Raw genomic sequence first — 23,334 nt, 5'->3', positions numbered from 1 at the left:
TTACTCATTCTAGGCACATATTTATTTATTGAATATCAACGGTATAAATATACCATACACCATAATTCATGTCACAGAATAGCAATTAACTGTGGCATTTTATCATAAAATGACGACAGAAAGTATAATCAGCCACTAAAATGTTGGGTTTTGCCATACACAATTCAAAAGACTAGACTACGATGCTGGGTTTTGTCATACACAATTCAAAAGACTTGACTAAGTTGTTGGGTTTTGTCATACACAATTCAAAAGACTTGACAAAGATGTTGGGTTTTGTTATACACAAATCAAAAGACTTGACTAAGATGTTGGGTTTTGTCATACACAATTCAAAAGACTTGACAAAGATGTTAGGTTTTGTCATACACAATTCAAAAGACTTGACCAAGATGTTGGGTTTTGTCATACACAATTCAAAAGACTTGACAAAGATGTTGGGTTTTGTCATACACAATTCAAAAGACTTGACTAAGATGTTGGGTTTTGTCATACACAATTCAAAAGACATGACCAACCTTGCAGTTATAAGACTGCTTTACTTTAGTTTAGTGCGTAGCATTCTCGAGAGTGGATTTCAGGTATGGGGGCCAGAGGATACTGTCTATTTACTAATGGTCGAGAAAATTTATTTTTTATTTATTTATTTATTTTTTTTTTTTTTTTTTTTTTTTTATTTATTGATTTATTTATCAAAAGAAAGTACATATTACATATTGGATGCTTTGCCTGTCCAACTAGGAAAGTTTCCCGTTCTAGGACAGACAAATTGACATGTTTAGTTCATATTATTACTGAAATGTACATAATTACATAACAAAAACCAAAAAAAAAAGTTTCATTTTTCTCTGAAACTAAGTTGTGTAATAAAGAAAATGTATATAATAAATATAAGTACACATACATTGTTTTGTGAGAAGTAGATAAAATTAATCTGGTAGCATATATTATAATCGGATTTACCGAATTAACCTGGTAACATAAAATATTAAAATTTACAGAGTATGAGGTAAGCGTTGTAACTAGAATGTGTAATAAATTATGTGCATGATTGTTTTCACTGAATTAAAACATGAATTCAGAACAAATTATATTATACGGCAATACGAATATATACCGCGCTCATTTCTTGAACTACTGCTAAAATGTAAAAACAATAACTATATATATAGATAGAAATATAAACTATGGAACATAAACTATGAATATAAATACATAGTACCTGATTTAGTGCTACTTTGGTGAAATTGGTGCATTACTTCGTACGCCATATTGTGTTATGTATTTATTATAAATCATTACCGTAGTAGGTACCAAGTTTCACACAGAGTTAGTGTGCGACGTACAAATGTGATACGCTTTACAGTAGTGATGTACCTAATGAGCAGACAGGCTTCAGGGGCGCATAACCATAAATCTTAGGTTGAAAAACATCAGAAGTTTGGTGATTTTGTTTAACAGTTGATTTGGTGATTTTGTTTAACAGTTATACAGCATACGTTCACTTTCGACTCTCCCTAAGTTTAGAATCCAATCATTGACTAATTTACGCAGGACGCTTCCACTTTTCAATTTCCAAGAACCGGGTATAAGGTTGAACATTTTTGGACCTAGGTAAGAATATTGTCTTTGAGCAAGGGATGTCATAGTAGCAAGTGGAACTATTGGATTCCTCCCTGCATGTCGGGTGTTGTGATAATGTTCTACGGAGGGGAAGAGGTGACGATATTTTTGTGTGTATAATATAACTTTTCTTATAAATAGTTGCCTCACATCCAGAACTCCTATCTCTTTGAATAAATCATTACTGGGGTATCTAAATGGTTTTTTAAGTATGACCCTTAGTAGTGATTTCTGTGCTTTGGCTAAGGGGTCCAGAATTGATTTGGTACATCCTCCCCATCCTAAAGATGCATATTCAAGTAAAGAGTTGCACATGGCATAGTACATTAGTTTTAGATCTTTTGCGCATAGAATATTTCTAATCGCCATGAAAAGATGCGTGAGTTTTCTGACCTTTGTGGAGATTGAATAGATATGTTCATTCCATCTCAGATTCTTGTCTACAATAATTCCTAGATATTTTATGCTATCCACATACTCTAAGGTATTGCAATTGCAAGTGTTTGGGTCATTGCAATGGTGTATAATAATTCTTTGAGTTTCTCTTGGTTGTCCCGCTTGAGTTGCACTGAAATACAGAAGAAGTTTTTACGATACCTCTACATGAGAGAGTTTGGTTATTACCCATGGCTGTTTCCAACCGCATTTATCTCGGGAATGCTGGGTGTATACAGCCTTAGTTCCAGAAGGGATGTTGCATTGTTTCTGATGCGTATAAGCTCCTAAACCGTTTAATCTCAATACCAGAAATTCTGGCTAAAATGCATAGGATTCTATGTCCCGGATTTTGCGCGAACACAGGCTTTTGATTCTTCCTAGGTGCAGAACTAACTTACCAATGGTGATGCCCTTGGGAAGAATCACTAGGTTAATGAACTTCCTCACATCAAATGTGGATATTTTCCACATGTCCTACAATGTATTTAAACGTGAAATATCTTATTCCAAACTTAACATTGTAAATTTTTTTTTGTCCCACTTGTAAATGTATTTGTTATTCAGTTTTTTGTAAATTTTAATTAACGATATTGCAACGCTCTGGTTTATACTGTTTTTGCAAATAAATAAATTAAATTAAATTAATACTAGAAGGAGATACAAGTACATACAAAATATTATCAACAAGTATGATTAGACTTACTTTATATGAGTAATGATTTAGAAGATATGATATTATAGCCTTTTTGTATCTAGCTTTTGTGCAGTTAAACAGATCCGCTACATCTGCGTAACTTCAAGTTATCTAGGTACAAGCGAGTGTTTGAAATGCTTAGTCCTGGAATAGTTACAATTAAACAGGGTTTTATAACGAGAAACTTTTATGGGTATGTGAAATTCAATGAGGTTTATTAAATCAAGGCTATTTAATTACATTAAGGAATAAAAACATTTATTTATTGTCATCCTTCGGTCCAAGAGTGACAAAATGGTTGTTGGATCTAGGCAGGACTGATTCCGAAATTATACTAAAAATGTAATTTGAAATCACGAACGCCTCTATGTATCTTTATGTATCTTTTTATGCATCTTCGTTTTAACATACTTATTTTAGCTAGTCTTAAATCCTGTATTCGTCTAGGATAACTTGAAACCTGTAAATTTGACTGTCCTGAAAAGGGAATCCTTCCTAGTTGGACAGTCAAAATCATAAAATGTAATCAATATTATATTATAAAAAATAAATAAAAAATAAATAAATAAAAAATAAAATAAAATAAAAACTAAGGTTTGTGGCTCTGAAGCTGGAGGTCGCTGGTTCAAATCGCGGCGTGCGCAAGTAAATTTATTTGATTAATTTGTATTATTTCACAAATTTCGATTGGAAGATAAGTTGTGGAGAGAGGAAGAAGATGCGGAATGGAAAGGTGAAAATATACCTGGCATTTCAGATCTGATTCCCAAACACGGCCAAAGCTATTCCAAGCAACCTATCAATTCAGAATGGTGGTCTTACACCAGTGGGATATTGAGAATAATCTTCGGAACGTGACACAAATATAATATGTATTATTTTTGATGAGTAAATTGTAGAATAATACAAATTCATCAAATAAAATTTATAACAGTTTGCTAGGCGAGAACCTAACCTCTCTACCACGGAGGCTGTGTTGATTGAGGAAAAGCAATTAATTATATCAGAGTCTACGGGAAGGGATATTAAAAGGGATGAGTTGCAACAAAGTAGGCGAGTCAATCACACCGTTGATAATTTTGAAAACGCAGTTAAGATTAACGTATCTTCTATATTTTTCTAAAGAAATATTTAATTTGAAAGATTTCCTTCAAGTTCTTCGTATGAGAAATCGTCTCTCTCTAGCCCTAACCCCCAAGCAATTTCCCTTAAGGCCCCGTAGTAAGCGTTCAAAGATGGGTTGAAAGGGAGGGTGACCGGATAAATCATCACAATGATAATTCATCACATCTTTAAAAAGTTATATAAATTCATGGAAAGTGAAGAAACAAAAACTTTATTAACTGGGTTAAGTAGGTTAGATAAGGTTAAAAAAAAAATTTTTTCATCGTTTCTAATGACTTTATATCACTTGTCACTGTGTTCAGTTATCATGGAACCGAAAGGGAGATTTGTAAAAAACTTATTAAGAGGAAGCTACAAGCCAAAAATGTGTATATTTGGTATACCTTATACTGTAGGTAATGGGCATTAAAATCGCTTGACAAACGGAGTCTAGAAACGTTCGATTTCAAGCACTAAACTGGTTTTTATTTATTTTGTAAATAATTTTATAAGAAAGCAAAAAATTTAATCAAGCGAAACTGTCACATATAATCTTAGCTATAATACTGTATTTTTAAAAAGTTGTTTCCTTTACGCGTTCAATCATTACTATTGAAAATAATTTTTTTTTAGTAGTTTACATTTATATTTTTTATTGAGTAATTTATTTTTTTATGTGTATTCTACTCAAGCGAAACGACAGGAAAATCTTAAATTTATCTAAAACATTTTTTTTTGTGTATTCATAATGTTCACCAATTCGTTATAATGATTAATCAAAATAGTGATTTAGCACTAAGCTTCGCCTTAAATGTTGAAAATATTTAATAAAACACGACAGGTTTGAATTAGAGCAAAAATCTCTCGACAAATGCTTTAGTTACATTTAAAGACCCACTGGGATTTTTTTCTTGGCCATAAAATATTAAATAACAGAATAAAACGTGTTATTAATAATTTTCGGAGCTAACTTCGCGTTTTTTTGTATCCAGGTAATTTCATATAATTAATGTTTGGGCGTAACAAATGTATGGATATTATTTTCAAAAATTTAAATAAATTATGTATGCAGGGCTTAAAAAACGATGCTGTACGGATTCGATATGATTAATGTGAACATCATAGAATGGAGACTAAATGACCGAGGCGTATTCCAGAATAGGGTGAACCAACGTAAAGAGTTTTTATTATATTATTGAAGTCATAGGTAATTCTATTGATGTAGTCGAGTAGTTTAAGAGGTTTATAAACGTCCCTATTAATATGTTCATCAAAAGACAGCTTATAATCTAAAGTGACACCAGGGTCCTTCATAGACTGCATAGTAGATGAGCAAAGATAATTGATTTAGTATATGAAGTTAAATGAACCTCTGGTAATGAATTAGCTGATGTGTTTATATATATAAACCTTCCGGAAGAAATGTTTTAAATAATAGTGAAAACTCTATCAAAATCTGTTAGAACTAAGCGCACAAACAGACAGACGCGGATAGCGACTTTCGTTTATACAATTTTTAGACAATATTTGTATCTGTCTTTGGAAAGATACAAATATTTAAGATATCATATTTTCTCCTTTGAATCAATAAAGAGAAAATTTAACGTGGCAAACAATACATCACGAGAATACATTATTGAAAAAATGACAGATTACGTGTAGACATTTCAAAGTACAATTGGAAAAATAACAAGAAGAGTGATTCAATTACTCTCATAAAATACGTAAAATACATTATATTGTTAATAAAATATTTACATTTTGTAAGGCACCAAAAAAGTCTATTATGATAGAGCCTTGGAAAAAAATGTATTTGAACACCGACCTTGCAAACATATATTTTTTGAAATGACTAACTATTGACGTCGTTTCTCCGCAGGGGTAGACAGAGGGGACTGATCGCAAATCAACTCGGTCTTGGCACACGCTCCTTGATTTATTCGCATGCATACATCGCATACTTACCCTTCTGTTATTCTGAAAGTAGTATTTTTTTAAAAGGGCGGAGACGGTTTACACGTAGTTCCCGTGAGCACTTAGGCCATAGGCCCATTGTGCTACCTCCCATTTTACCTCAATCCTTTAACAACAACCCAGTCCCTTTAGTAAAGTTCACCAGGGTTGTCATTGGGTATGTGGCTATGTCTTCTGGTTCTACTGTATGTCTCCCCAGGTATCTGAGCCTAGTTCCCACCAGGGCAGGGCATTGGCACCATAGGTGAATTGGAGTCTCTTCATCCTCTTCACATTTCCTGCATCTGTTGGTGTTTTCCACTGCCAAAAGCTGCATGCGTCTCCTGAGATGGCAGTGTCCCGTTAGTAGTCCTACCAGTTCCCTCAGTGAGTTTCTGTCCATATCGAGTAGTTTCTTGGTTCGTCTAGGGTCTGGTCCTTTTATGAGTACTTTGGATTGTCTTATTCCATTTGCTCTCTTCCAGTCTTTGCAGTGCTGGGATTTGACCCACCTATCAATATGTAATTTTGTGTCTCAAGATAATACTATTTAGTTGACTTAATCGTGAAATATCTTCCAAGAGCATCCCCGACTTCTTCTGCAATTCACATTCTCGTCATATATATTCTCTTTGTACTCATTTCTTCATTCATTCGCTTGACGTGCTCAAAACAATTTTGTTTTACGTGAATTCCGCATAAGAGTCTGAACTGCTCCCGACCTTCTGTAGCAACAATTGAAGTTAATAGGGGAGGTGGGGAAGTATCCAGCTACCCAGATCTAGTCACCAAACACGGCTAAAGCCATTTAAAGCAACGTTTCGATTCCAAATGGTGGTCTTACACCAGGGCAATACTGACAATATGTTACACTCAAGAACGTGCGGTTAATATTTAAATATTATATTATTTTTAATGAATTTATTTTACAAAAATCCAAAAATATTTATTTGCCCATGCCGGGATTTGAGCCCGCGCCGTCCGGATTGCTAGTCTTGATCCTTGCTAATTAATTAATCTAATATGAGTTATTTTTATTGCCAAAATTATAGAAAACACGTTTATAACATACGTGTGTGTATGTTTCTAATTATAAATTATTTTCTTTGTATTTGACGTTTGTGTCCGTTTCCGATGAAAAATTTATTTCGATTTCTAATAAATATTATTTTTAAATAAGCAAGATCAAAATTTTAAAGGTTTACTAAAAAAACAACAACATTTTATTAGACATAATCAAATTTGAAAAAAACTTTTGCTATATGGTGAAAAGCTAGAAAAAAGAGTCTTAAAAGACTTATAAGGTATATTTGCACTTTCACAGTAGATGATACTCTCAGTATCGCCCTGGTGAAGGACAACCGTGCGGAATTGATTGGAAATATTTTCAAAAACTAAAGAACTATGAATACGGTTCAAAACGTGTGAAAAATTTAAAGTTTATTTTCTGACAAAACCTCACATTCTGAAACGATTCCAACTGGCTACAACGTCATTATGTTGTAGAAAACGCTACTAATTGATAAGACAGCTGTCAGGTGACATTGGCCCGTATGACGTCAACAACGCAATATTCATAAAATAAAATTTTAAATAGTTATTGAAAATTTATTTTCGAAAATAAAAAAGGTGACTAAACCCATGTGTGTCTTTTCAATCGATTTCGCTTTAATTTATCGGATTGATATGCGTAACTATCGATTATACCGATTTCCTGAGCACGGTCACACTATTGATATCTAGACCGATATTGATACTGTAAGTCGGCATATGCGGGCCATACTGGCATACGAGGCCGCGCTAAAAGCAGGAACTTTTGTTTACTCACTTTAGGAACCATTCTGACCGTGTTCGCAAATATCACTCAATCAGATGACGGATTTCGTCAATTGTCCATGCTAGACCTCCTGATCTGAATAGTAGGCTTTGTCCTATTCATTTTATTACCATCTTCTTAACCTCCCAACCGAGTCCTACTATGCCCAAAAAATGAAGCAATTCTTTTATCTCGTTATAATGTACTTATTGGGGGAATGTTTGAAAAATAAAAAAATGATTACATGTAGAAATATTCAAGAGTCTCGAGAAAAGGTTAGATGTTTAGAAAAGAGAAACAGGCTCTTATAGAATTCGAGTAAAAGCTCTTAATGCTGCAGCTTTCAAAGTATACCTTTAAAAACAAGCACTCGTATTTGACCAGCCACAAGAAAGCGACACTTCACGCGTAGCCTTCCGAGAAAGTCTGGGGAATGTAAAAACCAAGAGATAATCCGTTTGTCGGAGGATTTACAGAAACTTCAAGAAACCACGAGAAGATTCCGTTCAAAGGGAAGATATAAACCAAGAGCTAAAAGCCATAAAAAATGGTGTTAAGATGAAATTACACAAGCGTGAATTTCAACTATCAATATTAAATTATACACGTTGAAAAACTGTTTTGTAATTTTAATGTTTTAAGTATGTGCAAATATTTGTTGATATTATTTAAAGGAAATCAAATTCAAGTGCTTTAGTAACAGCTGTTTCGGTATTCAAGGATATTATCACTATACTATAACTTTGGTTATGCCAGATTGAGACGTCTTGTTTGTGTGATTTTATTGATTTCCACGTCATTTGTAATTTGCAATTCTGAATAATAAATATATTTGGAAATTTAAATGGTCAAACAAAAATTATTTTTAATTGGAACATTGCATCAGGACTGAGTCATTTAGATTCATAAGCGTTTTAGATACGAAGATACGACAATTATATTTTTGTGTATTCATTAAAACTTTTATATTATCGCATTTCGTCATTGTATGTTGTTATAACACGTGTTCCGATTTATTAAAATTGTACTAAGTGTACAATAGGAATCGGCATGCAGTCCCGTTTTTAACCAGATTTCACCGGTGCCCACGAATAGAGGAAATAAATTAAATGTGTTGCATCTGGGAGTCTAGCACAGTAAAATAGATTAATTTTCAATGCCGGATCGATAGGCGGAATTATCGATGATTTTATACCGATCAATAAACCCCTTTGTCATTACGATATTGATGAAATCTTTCATCTATGGTCAGTTAGCGATGTTCGCGAGAACGGTCACAATATGATTCCGATAGTCCGTAGACAAAAGCCGCTGCTTTTAGCGAAGCCTCCAAGGAGTCGGATAAGCTGTCAATTTGCACGACTTTTGGATAATGTCGAGCGGCATGTAAAATAACTGGCTAATTAATGAATGGAGGTGAAGCTCTTAGAGTTGAAAGAAATTGTATACGCGATCCGTGGACGATCGAAACGCGATCAATTGATTCCGTTCCAATTTGGTGGAGCAAAAGTTGTTGGTCGTAACTAAAGACTTCATGAACTGATTAACTTCCTTTTTATTGCCAATGTATATTAAAGCTATTATTCAAATAGGACATTGTCAATGCATTAGTATATTTTTACTTTTGCATAGCCGTCTGACCTAAATTCATTTCCCAGCTGCCAATATTGCCAGCGTATATTGAATAGCATTACGATATTGGTTGGCATATCATATGTTCCGTCACGCCGATTGCTTTTGACAGGCCGTGTGCCAACCAATAGTATGGTCAGAATTTGAACTATACAGTTTAAATTCACACACGTCATCTATAACCACGGAGTGCCGTGAGCCGTACAATCGCATCAAAACTTTCGTCCTGTCAAAACCAATGTGTGTACTATCGCCGGTTATTTATCGAAATAATCCCTTAAACGTATTTTATCGCAACTATCGCAATCCAATTCAAGAAAACGAGTGCTACCGTACAACGATCACCGTTTCAATGCTGACAGATGATTCTCGAGATGCAGATTTCATTCGCCACCCGGTAAGTTGACTGTGAATTAACCTTACGAATTGTGTTTTCGCATTCGCCTGTCATAAGCCATAGGCTTTATCCATGCTTTAGCTCTGTGGAAAAACCCTTCAAAATACGGCTATCCCAACCCTTGTTCGTTCCTCGAATAGTTCGACCATTCTAGCTAAATCACTACAAATTCGTTGGTAGTTCCGTCTGTCGATCCGATACTGTAAATTTACTGATATATAATGGCAACACTGAAGTAATTTGATATTCGAATCATCAAACGTCATATATTTACGAAAAAATATTAACAAAATGGGAATTTTTAATTGAAATACTAATCTTAATATGCGTTGGCAGTCCTTATTTATTGTTTGGCATTAAAAGAGGAGTCAATTAGTTAGTGAGGACTTTATTCAAATTAGTTAATTGGTCAATGAGATCTTTAGTCATAATTTTAGATATTCGAAACAAGCGTCTGAATTTTATCTCTCCAAGTTTGATCGGATTTAATTGATCGCATAAATGACGTCTCAACCCTAGGAGCTTCGTTAATCGTTATTATTAAAAAGTTTAAAACAGTCACCCAAATTGAACTGACAGGTAAAAAGATTTAGTGGGCTTTCTTTGTCTTAATTTCTTATCAAGCATTGACCTTGCTAGGGAATGTTGCTAACTGACCATAGATCACGCATTTAGTCAACATCGTATTGATATAGAGCTTTATCGATCGTACATGCTAGACCTCTTGATATTAATTAATTTATCGATCGCCGTTATTTTCGCGACAACGATTAAAAAACATCGAGTGATAAGATTATTCTACAGATATTACTTCTAGGAAGGTGAACTAAATTGTGGTATCTCCTTGGATTCTCACAAACTCTTTTATTAAATAAAACTCCGGATTAACAAAACACTTGGACTTTTAAAGTGATCGATTGAGAATGGACCCCGAAATCTTAATATGGCAGGCGATTGGAGTAATATTGACCCTGACCTAGAGATTTCAACCTTACTTATTATACCCTCGTTCTCTACAATACTTGACTAATAGCTAAATTCCATATATAGGTAACCTAATAGACTAATTTCAAGCGCCATCTATAGGTAAGCTCTTACACCAATATCAAGGATATGACAAATCATAATATTATATTAACCCTGTCAGAAATTTGGAGAATTTGTTTGTATTTCCGCTTCTTGATAAAATTCAAATAAATTTGATATTTCTTGACGTATTCGAAAACTAAAAACTGTTTTTGAAAGATAATGAAACACCTTTCAATTTTTTTTATTATAAATAAACGTATAATATCTTAAATTAAAAAAAAAAATGAAATCAAACGTAGAAAACTTTTAAAAACTCAACAAAATTTTTCTCAAATTGTGGTCGGAACTTTTGAATTCAAAGAAAGAGAATTCTTTAATTTTTATATAGATAATTTCTATACTTTAATAAAAAGTTTGGTGTTTTTTTATTTCTAATACCGTTTAGTTCATATTTCTTACTGTAAAGGTAAGGGAGACACAACAATTTTTATCAGCCCTTACGAGCTGTTCCGAAAAGCGAACAGATTTGCTCTACGGGTAATAGCTGTATGTTCCTAAAACCGAACAAATTAACCTGGAGAGTTAAAGAAGCAGTATTTATTTTAGAAAAAAATATTAACCTTTTTCTGATCTATCTTCTGTTCCCTTAAAATGAGTTTCAATTTATGAACCCAAATTCATCTTTCCGAAAATTAGCATAATCAGTGCCATGATGTAAGTTCAGACGTTTCAGAAATGTTGACATGGGTACAACAGCAGTTGTCGTGTTGCGGCTGTTTAATATTCTGCCGATTTTTCATTTGGACAGAGAAATTATAATATTATATTTTATACAGCAATCAGTTTCAAAGCGTCTGGAAAAGTTGGCTTTGACCAAGTAATGTGCTAGACTCTAGAACATACATTTGAAGCCACATAGAATTAATTATTTATTTATTAAATAACGCCTTTTTTCGGGGCTTTTACTGTGAATATTAAGAAATATACATTATTTATTCTACATAACTGAATTGCTTTATTAACAACATTTTATATTTATTATTATTTTTGGTAAACTAATGTTTTAAGACAAGATTTTTTTTTATGCATAGCACAAAGGGTAACAATTATTTTTATAAGCAATAATTATTAGCCTGAAACACTCATCCACATTGAAAAATCTCCTGATAAAAGATACATGACGCCAACGGGACATGAACCCGTGTCCTTTCGATTTCCGGTCGACAGCTCTGACCACTGAGCTATGGCGGCTTATCTCTTATCCGCGAAATAATTCAATATATACTAGTGTTTCATTCAACAATTACTGCTTGTTACATTTTTTTCACCTGAAACAACCAACTTTATTTTATATGAGAAAGGCATTGTAAGTGCTAACTCTCTCACTAGATGGCGTCGAGACAAATTTTCTACATTTTTTGGTGAAAATACTAGAACTTGTCAAATATTAATTATTATTTTTGATAAACTAATGTTATAAGACAAGATTTTTTTTATGCATAGCACTTTATATTTGTTTAAAGATAAATTGAAGATGTCCACTGACTTGATATAATTATTTCCCTCCATCCAGTATTCTGGGCAAAGAGGAATACATATGGTAGTTAGTCCCAGAATTTCTGCACTGAAATAAATCCTGACTTCTGGTATTACGTTGAGATATTGGCTTGATGCAAGAATTCGTATAGTTTACCAAATTTCCAATTTCCCAACATCCTGAAAGTTTTTTTTTTACGCCTGTAGAAATCCTGTTGTTTGTAGGTAAAGAAATCATTTTTCTAGCAATGTGAATGATATCCGTCAAACAACTAATTACTGCATAAGATTCCCAACTACTTGGAACGAGGGGTACTCTTGATCCCCAATTGAGAAGTTGAGAGGGGTAGGACATTAATATTATTGGAGATAAAGACGACGTGGATAAGCTTAATAGTTCTTACGGCTTCATCAAAACTTAACGCCGGAAACCACATTAATTTAACTCATTATTATACTGTTATACCGGCTTACTTTGACCTACACGGAGAAAACTTACTGATATAAAATATTGTTAATTTATTAAAAAATCTGGTCAAATTATTCGTATTCCAGTTAAAAACGGGACTACAGACCTTAACGAATGAATGGACTGATTTCCTTGCAAACCATAAGTAAAACACGAATGTGTTATAAGGATGTCGGAACACGTGTTCATAAAAGTTGTAATATTGTAATTTCGTCATTAAAATTAGCAGGAAAAGCGTAGCTCCGGCGTCCTTACACTCCTTTCTTCGTTCATTCGCTCTAAATGCATAAACCATCTAAGCGTCCCTTTCTTAATCTTACTCATAACGCTTACATCACGATATTTGCGGATCTCCACATTTCTCACACGGTCATACGTGGTTTTAACACACATACGCCTCAGGGATCTCATTTCTACAGCATTCAGTCTACTTTCATTCTTTCTCTGCCAGTTTTATGCCTCACTTCCATAAATCAGGGTAGGTGCCAGCACTTCATTGTGGACTGCTAACTTCGCTTCTTTGGACATTTTTTTAGCGCCAACTGCGTTCAGTCCTCCATTAATGGAGTTACCTGCATTTACACTTCTTTCAATATCTCTGTCAGTCTTCTCATCTCTCTAGAACATACTTCCTAAATACACCAACTCATCCACCTGCTCCAAGTATTCCTCATTCACAATTATATTGCACACTGATTTTGTACTCTCTATCTTTCAAACACCATTTTATTAATTGTTACTATAATCGATTCGTCACCTCGAAGCTGATCAAATTGTTAATGATATTGCTCGCTGTCTTAAATTCGTGTTTGAAAAATGATCTCCAAAAAGTTAGTCAAGGAAAAAAAATGCATATTTTACCTGGCAGTTCCAAAAAGTTGGACGTCCTTCTCTGCCTGCCGCGAGCCGTATTTTGAAAATTGAGCGGTCCAATATCTTCTTTCGAGCAACTGGACACAACAGAATCTCTGGAACCTCGTCTGCTAGCTAAATAAGCCAGGCCACCTTTCATGGACCCTCTCCTCATCGGCGATGAAGGTCTGCTTATACTCGTGGACCTTGTGACTGGAGTTTCATCAGTTTCATCCGTCAGATCTGATGTAGACTTCCTGCATCTTCCAACAGATCTGCAACTGCTTTCCGTATCATTTTCCGGTGCGTCTTTCTGACTATCTTCGTTTATATTATTACTAGAAGAGTAAGGACTTCTCCGGTTGATGGTGCTATTCGAATTGTATCTTGATGAAGACTTGCTTGGAGACATGTAACCAGGGTTCGTGTGGATGTGTACTGGAGGAGTTTGGACTCTATGTTGTCCTTTAATGCTGCTGTTACTACTTGAAACGTTAGTTTTAAACGCTGGAGTAGAATTGACATGAATCATTGTAGGATAATTGTATTCCTTGCTGGTTGCAGCACCGATGTCTGGTTCACTGTTTTCATGTATAAAACTGAACTTTCTAGGACTTTTTGGACTTCGTAGGTTCATCATTTTTGGGGATTTTGGAGGCTTGCAGTGGGAGCTGGGACTCCTGTCATAACTGCAGCCTGATTGGGGCGTGTAATAGCCAGATGAACCACTGGATACAACCGATGGACTCTTCTGAGGGAAGACGAAGTGACGGGGGCTCTTGGGAGTGATGGGTTTTGGAGAGAGTTGGGCTGCAAACGATCCTGGACTGTTGATGGCCATTTCAATTTGTTGCCTTTGTTTAGAAAATTAACCAAAATATCTGAAAAGAAAGAAAAAATGTGATTAGTATATTAAAGCAGATAAGGATTTTTAACCTAGTTGGGATTTTGTTAGGTGCTTGTAGATCGGAAACGCAATAAGATGAAAAGAATTTAGAGAGGATAAAAGTTTTTAACGAGAACTGTTCAAAAGTGCCCTATTTACAGATTTAATGGCCAAATCAATAATATATACTTTTATTATTTTCTATGGCGCTTTCGTTACTCCAAGTCCAAACTAATGTAGCGGCATTGACCTGAACAGATTAAACTCACCGTGTATACAAATTATTTCAATTCTAAGAGCTTCGTTAGTTAAACTTCGTAATTTAATAAGCCAGTAATTTTGCATACCGAATGACATTATTAAAAAAAGTTATATATATATATTTACAGTTAAGGCGAAGCTTAATGCCAAATCACTATTTTGATTAATCTTTATAACAAATTGGTGTACATTATGAATACCAAAAAATATGTGTTAGATAAATTGAATGTTTTCCTGTCGTTTTGCTTGAGCAGAATACAAATAAAAAAATAGATTACTCAACAAAAAATATAAATGTAAACTACTAAAAAATATATTTTTTCAATAGAAATGTATGAACGCACAAAGGAAACAACTTTTAAAAAATGCAGTATTATGGCTAAGATTATCTGTGACAGTTTCAATTGATTAACTTTTTTTTCTTCTTATAAAATTATTTACAAAATAAATAAAAACCAGTTTTGTGCTTGAAATCGAACGTTTCTAGACTCCGTTTCTCAAAAGATTTTAATGCCAATTACCTACAACGTAAGGTATACCAAGAATATACACATTTTTGGCTTGTAGCTTCCTCTTATCCTAAGCTTCTCATCACTCAAACTCATACTGCAAGTACCATTCTACACAGACTCAAACAAAATCCTCAAAACTCTAGACGTCATGTCAATAAGACAACTTTACGCCAAAACTGCTCTCCTACACCTCATCCATAATAATCTTCATAATACAAATTAACCAAAAGCCATAATAAAAACCAGGTCCTCAACAAATAAAACACTGAACATTCCGATAACACACACCACACATCGACAAAGACACTTTCAATACTACGCAACCAAACTTGTTAACAGTATGCCCATTACTGAAACCATTATTGACTACAAACACATCTACAAACTTTCTCAAAAAACATATCGTAGCCTGGATAAAAAATCTAGATATTCACTTTATTCAAAAGATTATAATTCCAAACCAAACATAACCAAAATGTAATAAGTAAAATTAAATATTATACACGTTATTCAAGAATTATCCAAAAATACACTCACATATAAAGGTGTGTTTTCATGTTTCAATATATGTCTGTGCATTTCTACCACAACACATAAATACCTGTCACCTTAATCACAAACACGTTAACACCTCAGCACAGGTTCTCCTAGTGAGGTGTTCACGTAACATACAATATCACCCACACACAGTTTTACAACCTATGTTCTTTATTTTTTATACCTTTTTTCTGTACTTTTTTCTCTATACTCCGACATAAACCACTGTAATCATTTGTAAAATGTGTATTCAAGAATAGACATAAATAAATAAATAAAATTGTTGACTGACGATAGATGACGAATCTAGTCAATATAGTATTGACATAGTACTACGTGCTCGATCTACCGTGCTAGACCTCTCGAAGTAAATTATTTACCATTAAAACCGAAGACATGACCGCAGTCACAATGATGACAAATAATAACATTGTTATATGGCCAAGCTTTATGCTCGTATTTGTTCGTTTGTCTTTGCCTTATATATTTCAATGCATAATATATAATGTTTTATTCGTTACGCTCCAGAACAGCAGTGCACGACATCCAATTACTGAAAACGTAGATGGAACAATGGAATCCTACGGCGATGTTGGGGGCAGAAAATGTTTTGTTGTATGCAGAGAGAAAGGGTGCCTGTTATATAGAAACGAGCATTATGTGATTTCATATAATCGTACAATACGTGTCAGCTTTTACACTATTTCCTTCATATTGTATACCAATGAAGTAATTTGAGTTATAACTAACGTGTTGTAACTCCAAGTGTGTGTCATTACTCTTTAAGGCCCCGTAGTAAGCGTTCAAAGATGGTTTGAAAGTAAATACAAATATTAAAAGGAGCGCGCTAATATTTAAAAAAAAAACGATAACAATTACGCGAAAATAGTGAAAATAATATGAAAACAACTGCTTTAGTTGCATTTAAAGATATACTGTCACGAATATAACGTATTAAATAACAGAACAAAACGTGTTTTTAATAATTTTCGTAGCTACTTTGCGATTTTTTTCTATGAAGGGAATTTCATATACCTAATTAACATTTCGGCATAACAAATTTATAGATATTATCTTAAAAACTAACATTTTAATTTTTATTTTAATAACTTATGGAATTTTAGAAAAAGTTATAATTCACATTCGCATGCTGGAGTGACGATGTTCCTCCTACAATCCGTCCTCCATCTCCTTTAGTCGTATCTTTTCCTCCTGTTTTTGACTCACCCTTCTTGGCATCTTCTTCTTCGTCCGCTACATCATCCTCTGCGAACTTCTTCATTCTACCGGGGAGAGCACTCCTGAACTTATAGTTCACATTCGCATGCTGGAGTGACGATGTTCCTCCTACAATCCGTCCTCCATCTCCTTTAGTCGTATCTTTTCCTCCTGTTTTTGACCCACCCTTCTTGGCATCTTCTTCTTCGTCCGCTACATCATCCTCTGCGAACTTCTTCATTCTACCGGGGAGAGCACTCCTGTTAACTTATAGTTCACATTCGCATGCTGAAGTGACGATGTTCCTCCTACAATCCGTCCTCCATCTCCTTTAGTTGTATCTTTTCCTTCTGTTTTTGACCGACCCTTCTTGGCATATTCTTCTTCGTCCCCTACATCATCCTCTGCGAATCTCTTCATTCTACCGGGGAGAGCACTCCTGAACTTATAGTTCACATTCGCATGCTGAAGTGACGATGTTCCTCCTACAATCCGTTATTCATCTCCTTTAGTCGTATCTTTTCCTCCTGTTTTTGACCCACCCTTCTTGGCATCTTCTTCTTCGTCCCCTACATCATCCTCTGCAAACCTCTTCATTCTACCGGGGAGAGCACTCCTGAACTTATAGTTCACATTCGCATGCTGAAGTGACGATGTTCCTCCTACAATCCGTTATTCATCTCCTTTAGTCGTATCTTTTCCTCCTGTTTTTGACCCACCCTTCTTGGCATCTTCTTCTTCGTCCCCTACATCATCCTCTGCAAACCTCTTCATTCTACCGGGGAGAGCACTCCTGAACTTATAGTTCACATTCGCATGCTGAAGTGACGATGTTCCTCCTACAATCCGTTATTCATCTCCTTTAGTCGTATCTTTTCCTCCTGTTTTTGACCCACCCTTCTTGGCATGTTCTTCTTCGTCCCCTACATCATCCTCTGCAAACCTCTTCATTCTACCGGGGAGAGCACTCCTGAACTTATAGTTCACATTCGCATGCTGAAGTGACTATGTTCCTCCTACAATCCGTCCTCCATCTCCTTTAGTTGTATCTTTTCCTTCTGTTTTTGACCGACCCTTCTTGGCATCTTCTTCTTCGTCCCCTACATCATCCTCTGCGAATCTCTTCATTCTACCGGGGAGAGCACTCCTGAACTTATAGTTCACATTCGCATGCTGAAGTGACGATGTTCCTCCTACAATCCGTACTCCATCTCCTTTAGTCGTATCTTTTCCTCCTGTTTTTGACCCACCCTTCTTGGCATCTTCTTCTTCGTCCCCTACATCATCCTCTGCGAACCTCTTCATTCTACCGGGGAGAGCACTCCTGAACTAATAGTTCACATTCGCATGCTGGAGTTACGATGTTCCTCCTACAATCCGTCCTCCATCTCCTTTAGTCGTATCTTCTCCTCCTGTTTTTGACCCACCCTTCTTGGCATCTTCTTTTTCGTCCCCTACATCATCCTCTGCGAACCTCTTCATTCTACCGGGGAGAGCACGACCGACAGTATAAATACGAATTTGAAAATTTATAAAACGTTTTTCATCTATAAATTAAGCTTCGCCTTAATGCTAAATCACTATTTTGATTTATCTTTACAACGAATCGGTGTACATTATGAATACCAAAAAATATTTTATTTTATTTTATTGATTTAAGACTTAGAGGGTACATATGGTTTTTGTGATATTTCACCCTCCATTCTAGGGATGACCCTGTGTTATGGCGGGTGAATTAGACAGTTTGCGGACATAGAATCCATACATTACTATAATATAAAAAAAATGATGTATAGCTAGTTTGAGTTGCAAGAATTGGATGGAGAAGTTAGAGAATTATAAAAAGATGAAAATTTGAGAAATTATTAATAAATAGATCACACTAATTAATTATGTACATAATATACCGCTAAGTTAGGGAATAAGGATATAATATGTTTTGTCTGAAAGGTGATTAAATTGATAGAGTGTAGAATGAATGGGTATTGTAGTTGAGATGTATTCCGTGTGTAAGGATCCATTTCATAATTTGTTTTTTAAAGGAATGGGGTTGACTCACGGTTTTTAGGTTTTCAAAGATAAGGTTAAAGATATTAGGAACTAGGAAGAAAAATTGTATTTGAGCTGACGTGGTATGTAGTGAAGGTACTTTGTAGTGTCCGTTGGTTATTGTTTTTTTATGCTTTAGATAAATTGAAGGTTTTTCTATCGTTTTGCTTGAGTAAAATACAAATAAAAAAATAAATTACTCAATAAAAAATATGAAATTAAGCTCCAAAAAAAAACATTTTTTCAATATTAATGTATGAACGCGTAAAGGAAACAACTTTTTAAAAATACAGTATTATAGCTTAGATTATCAGTGAAAGTTTCACTTGATTGACTTTTTTGCTTTCTTATAAAATTATTTACAAAATAAATAAAAACCAGTTTCTTGCTTGAAATCGATCGTTTCTGGACTCCGTTTGTCATGCGATTCTAATGCCTATTACCTACAATATAAGGTATATACTTCCCGAGGTATTTGCTTACAAACATCTAAGATTTTTGGAATAAGTTTATCAGAAATAATTAATCAAACCACTCGGAAGATAATCTTTCTAGGCCTTCTAGGACAAAATGCGTCCAATACTTTTGATAGTAAGAATATTTTTTTACATGACTTCTTCATTTACGTCCCTCTTTATTTTATGTGCTACGGCAAATTCGACCGTAGGTCTGTCCAATTCACAAGGGCGCGCATCGCATATTTTTGTAAACCGCTTCTTCACTTATGTCGTTATATTCGATTATATTGAGTCTTAAAAACCGATTCTTGATGCTTTTTAGCTTTCTGTACAATCTGTAACAAGTTGACAAGCTTAAAAACATGCTGCCCTCTTCTGCTGTTTAAGTATCGATCTACTTTTTGGTTTTCAACTATCAAAAAACGAAATGGCGCAGAGTAGCCATTTGATGACTTTGTCACAATTAAATTAATGCAAAACAACTTACCTTAGTATCGCCCTGACGTGGAACTGACTAACAACATAATATTTCGATTTGGGAGCCACCTCTGGACTGGAGCCCATAAATACCTGATACACCCCTAAGACTTGTTCTGTGCAAAGAACGGCGGTCCGTCTGATTGACAATTCGTTTTTAACAGACCGATTGACCTCTCGAAAGCACAGTTGCAATGTAGACATGCACAGTCTGTTCTACGGGTATTTCAATGGAACCTGCTTGAATAATCTAGCAGCATTGATCCCCGTGCAGCAATGCACGTACTGCAAACTCAACGAACAACAGCGGTGAACTCAACGAACGAGCTACCAGCATCTGATTTTCAAGTCGCGAATATTAATTAATAGAGCTCCTGTCTTAACCCGTATCGCGGCGCTGCCCAACCGGGTGGCGATATAGATCCCCCGTCTTTACACCGTATATACAGGCACGCTCTTGTGAGGTGTAACTTTAAACGTAGATGCGAACAGCAGTATAACAGTTTTGTTAAAATTCGTTGGCGACACTCGTTATGCGTGCGGATACATACTTATAAACGGCCTATGGCCCAACTCCCTTGTTACTATTATCTATGGTTTTAACCTTTGAAAGAAAGCGTGAAAATGATTTATTTTTCTGATAATAATAATATATTGTGAAAACACTATAAAGCTTTCCGGACCCCCATAGTCAGGGTTGACCCCATGGGGTTATAACGCTAAGAGGGAAAAAGCGCTTAAGAAATATCCCCACAAAGTGAAATAATGATGTGTATAAAGATTCAAAAGAGAAAAGGGTACGAACAGTTTTTTCCATGGGGACAAAACTACATATAATTGTATCAAAGCACTGAAGAGATGTCCCGACAGAAGTGTGTAATAAACGTGTCCAATACGCAAGAATAAGCTCAAATTTTCCTTACTTCAATTGAAATTTATCAATCTTTATTACATGGGTATATTAATTATTAAATATCCTTACTTAGCTTCTAAATTATACGTGTAGCGTAAGGTCAGATCAGCGAAGAACTTAACTTATTATTACTATGGCGTTTGTTTAAAACGGTCCAGGCTCAAGGCCGGCTTTACAACACCAACATTGAAATGGGGTTTAAGAATCTAATTAGTAAGACGGATTGTGTTTAATTTTTGGAGTTCCATTTAACGTTTTTTTAAATACAAATGTAAAAATTTCGATTTAGTTTTCGTGAATCTATTTAACTTCTAGAAGGCCTTTACGTGTATACATTGTTATAAGTAAGTTGTTCAGGAGTACAATGATAAGTGTATAGTACATTACATAATAAACTGAGTATGATCCATTTAAGCAGGTACAACACAAGTTATCATAGATAGTTTTGTTGTACAAAGGAGTTCATTATAACTAGGCTAACCAGAAATTTTATCAATATAAAGTGTATAAAATTGTTATATTTTTCCTATGAAAGAAGTCAACTTGAGTACAATTCTCCTGCCTGGAACCCACATTATAATATACATGTACAAGCTGTTGAAATAATACAAAACAAATTCTTACGTTTTATAAATTTTAAAATGGGTATTCCAGCAATTATGTTGAACTCAACACTCTGTTAAATTATATGAATATGCTCAAATTGTCAGACAAAACAATTTTCTCTGACTTGGTATTTCTACATAAAATTCTAAATGATTTATTTGATAGTCCGCTATTCCTAGAATTGATAAGCTTCCGGATTCCACAACGTAATACTAGAAGTCAGGATTTATTTCAGTGCAGAAATTCTGGGACTAACTACCATATGTATTCCTCTTTGCCCAGAATACTAAAGGAGATAAACAATTATACCAAATCAGTGGACATCTTCAATTTATCTTTAAACAAATATAAAATGTTGTTAATGAAGCAATTCAGTTATGTACAATAAATAATTTAAATTTCTTATTATTAATATGTAAAGGCCCCGAAAAAGGGCGTTAATTAATAAATAAACAAATAAATAAAAAATAATTGTATACGATAACAAGAGTACAAAATAAGTACTTAAGGTACTGTGAAAGTAGTTACAGAGCAATGTGTAGTAACTATGTTTATATTTATAAAAATATGGAAATTAACCCACTTCCCTACATCCAATCAGGCTGAAACTCGGCTGATAGACTCGTTGTCGATGACAATGCATTCTGTCATCTTTTGGTGGCAATCACATATACACACGCGGACATATAAGAATTTCTCTGAACTCGGATGACATTACAGCAGTAAATATACGAAATAAATGTCGGTCCCACTCAATCTGGATTTGGCTCAGTTATTAGAGCAGTTAACTCCAGTCCCTGGGGAGGAAGATTCCATCCTCAGCCAAACCAAAAAAAAACACATCTTTTAATTATAACAGATGTATTGCAGTAACAAAAAAATTGTTTTTTTCGTAATGATTTTTTTTTAAATTTAAGTTAAATCAAATTTACTAGTGATATTTTTAAGCTCTGGAAGTATTTTTGTGTTTTGAATTATTGTGAAGGTGTTTTAGCATGCAAGACCAGGTACGTCTAGTCATTAAAAAAACAATTAGGCCTTGCATACCCAATTTCTACCGATGCATAACAAGTTTCTCGTTAGGTTTTTAAGTTATAAAAATATAGTTATTTTTTAAGATAATATCCATACATTTTTTTATCCCGAAACGACGATTATATGAAATTAAATAGATAGAAAAAATTCGCAAAGTAAGAATAGAAAATTATATACAACACGTTTTGTTTTGTTAATTAATATTTTATAGGCATGGCAAGATTCACAGTGTATCTTTAAATGCAACTCAAGCAATTGTCGAAATATTTTTGCTCCATTTCAAACGCGTCGTGTTTTATTAAATATTTTCACCATTTTCGCATAATTATTAAAGTTTTTTTATTCGTTCAAAATGTAGGCGCATTAGAAATTTCAAACATAAAAATGCAAAAATCAATCATTTTAAATACATGTAGGATTACGAAAGATTTTTTTAAATATTTATGTTGAGGGCTCAGTAGGATTTATAGGTCCAGTTAGAAGTTCTACTAAGCCGAACCCTATGATATGAAAATATCTGGAGTTGTTGAATTATTTTCCCCTCTGATCTCTGGTGAGTTGACGTGTTGTTCTTGTATTGTTTTGTATTTATTATGCTTATATAATGCACTTGCATAATGTGGATTGACTAGATTATCATTTGTGGAAAAGTGTGTGGAAGGGGTTAGTTTTACCTGTGGGGAAGATTTAACAGAGTATAACATTGTGGGATGGGTCAAGAAAGGTACCGTAATTCGAAAAATAATATTATGTAAATGTGGCTGTCTGAGAGATTTTAAAGTGTATTTTAATATCTCATTTCATAGCAAGAAATAAAATGTTGTGACCTTAAAATTCAT

At 34.3% G+C, this 23,334-nt stretch overlaps 1 protein-coding gene across 1 annotated transcript in view; it reads right to left on the bottom strand.

Annotated features, from left to right (window-relative positions):
- LOC149410070 (uncharacterized) overlaps window positions 1-14,384 on the bottom strand; it is a 149,388-nt gene extending 135,004 nt beyond the window's left edge. Inside the window, exons 1-2 of the mRNA XM_089648934.1 lie at window positions 14,111-14,384; window positions 13,553-14,050 (exon numbers count right to left, since the gene is read on the bottom strand). Coding sequence (XP_089505060.1) covers window positions 13,553-14,050; window positions 14,111-14,384 — 772 coding nt within the window. The remainder of the gene's footprint in view (window positions 1-13,552; window positions 14,051-14,110) is intronic.
- Between the last annotated feature and the right edge of the window lie 8,950 nt (window positions 14,385-23,334).

Source organism: Hesperophylax consimilis, chromosome 28 (genome assembly GCF_061612785.1).
Source record: "Hesperophylax consimilis isolate HC1 chromosome 28, BYU_Hcon_1.0, whole genome shotgun sequence".
Classification (NCBI taxonomy): domain Eukaryota; kingdom Metazoa; phylum Arthropoda; class Insecta; order Trichoptera; family Limnephilidae; genus Hesperophylax; species Hesperophylax consimilis.
The sequence above is the reverse complement of the archived record's forward strand: the minus strand, read 5'-3'. Positions and strand labels throughout refer to the sequence as shown.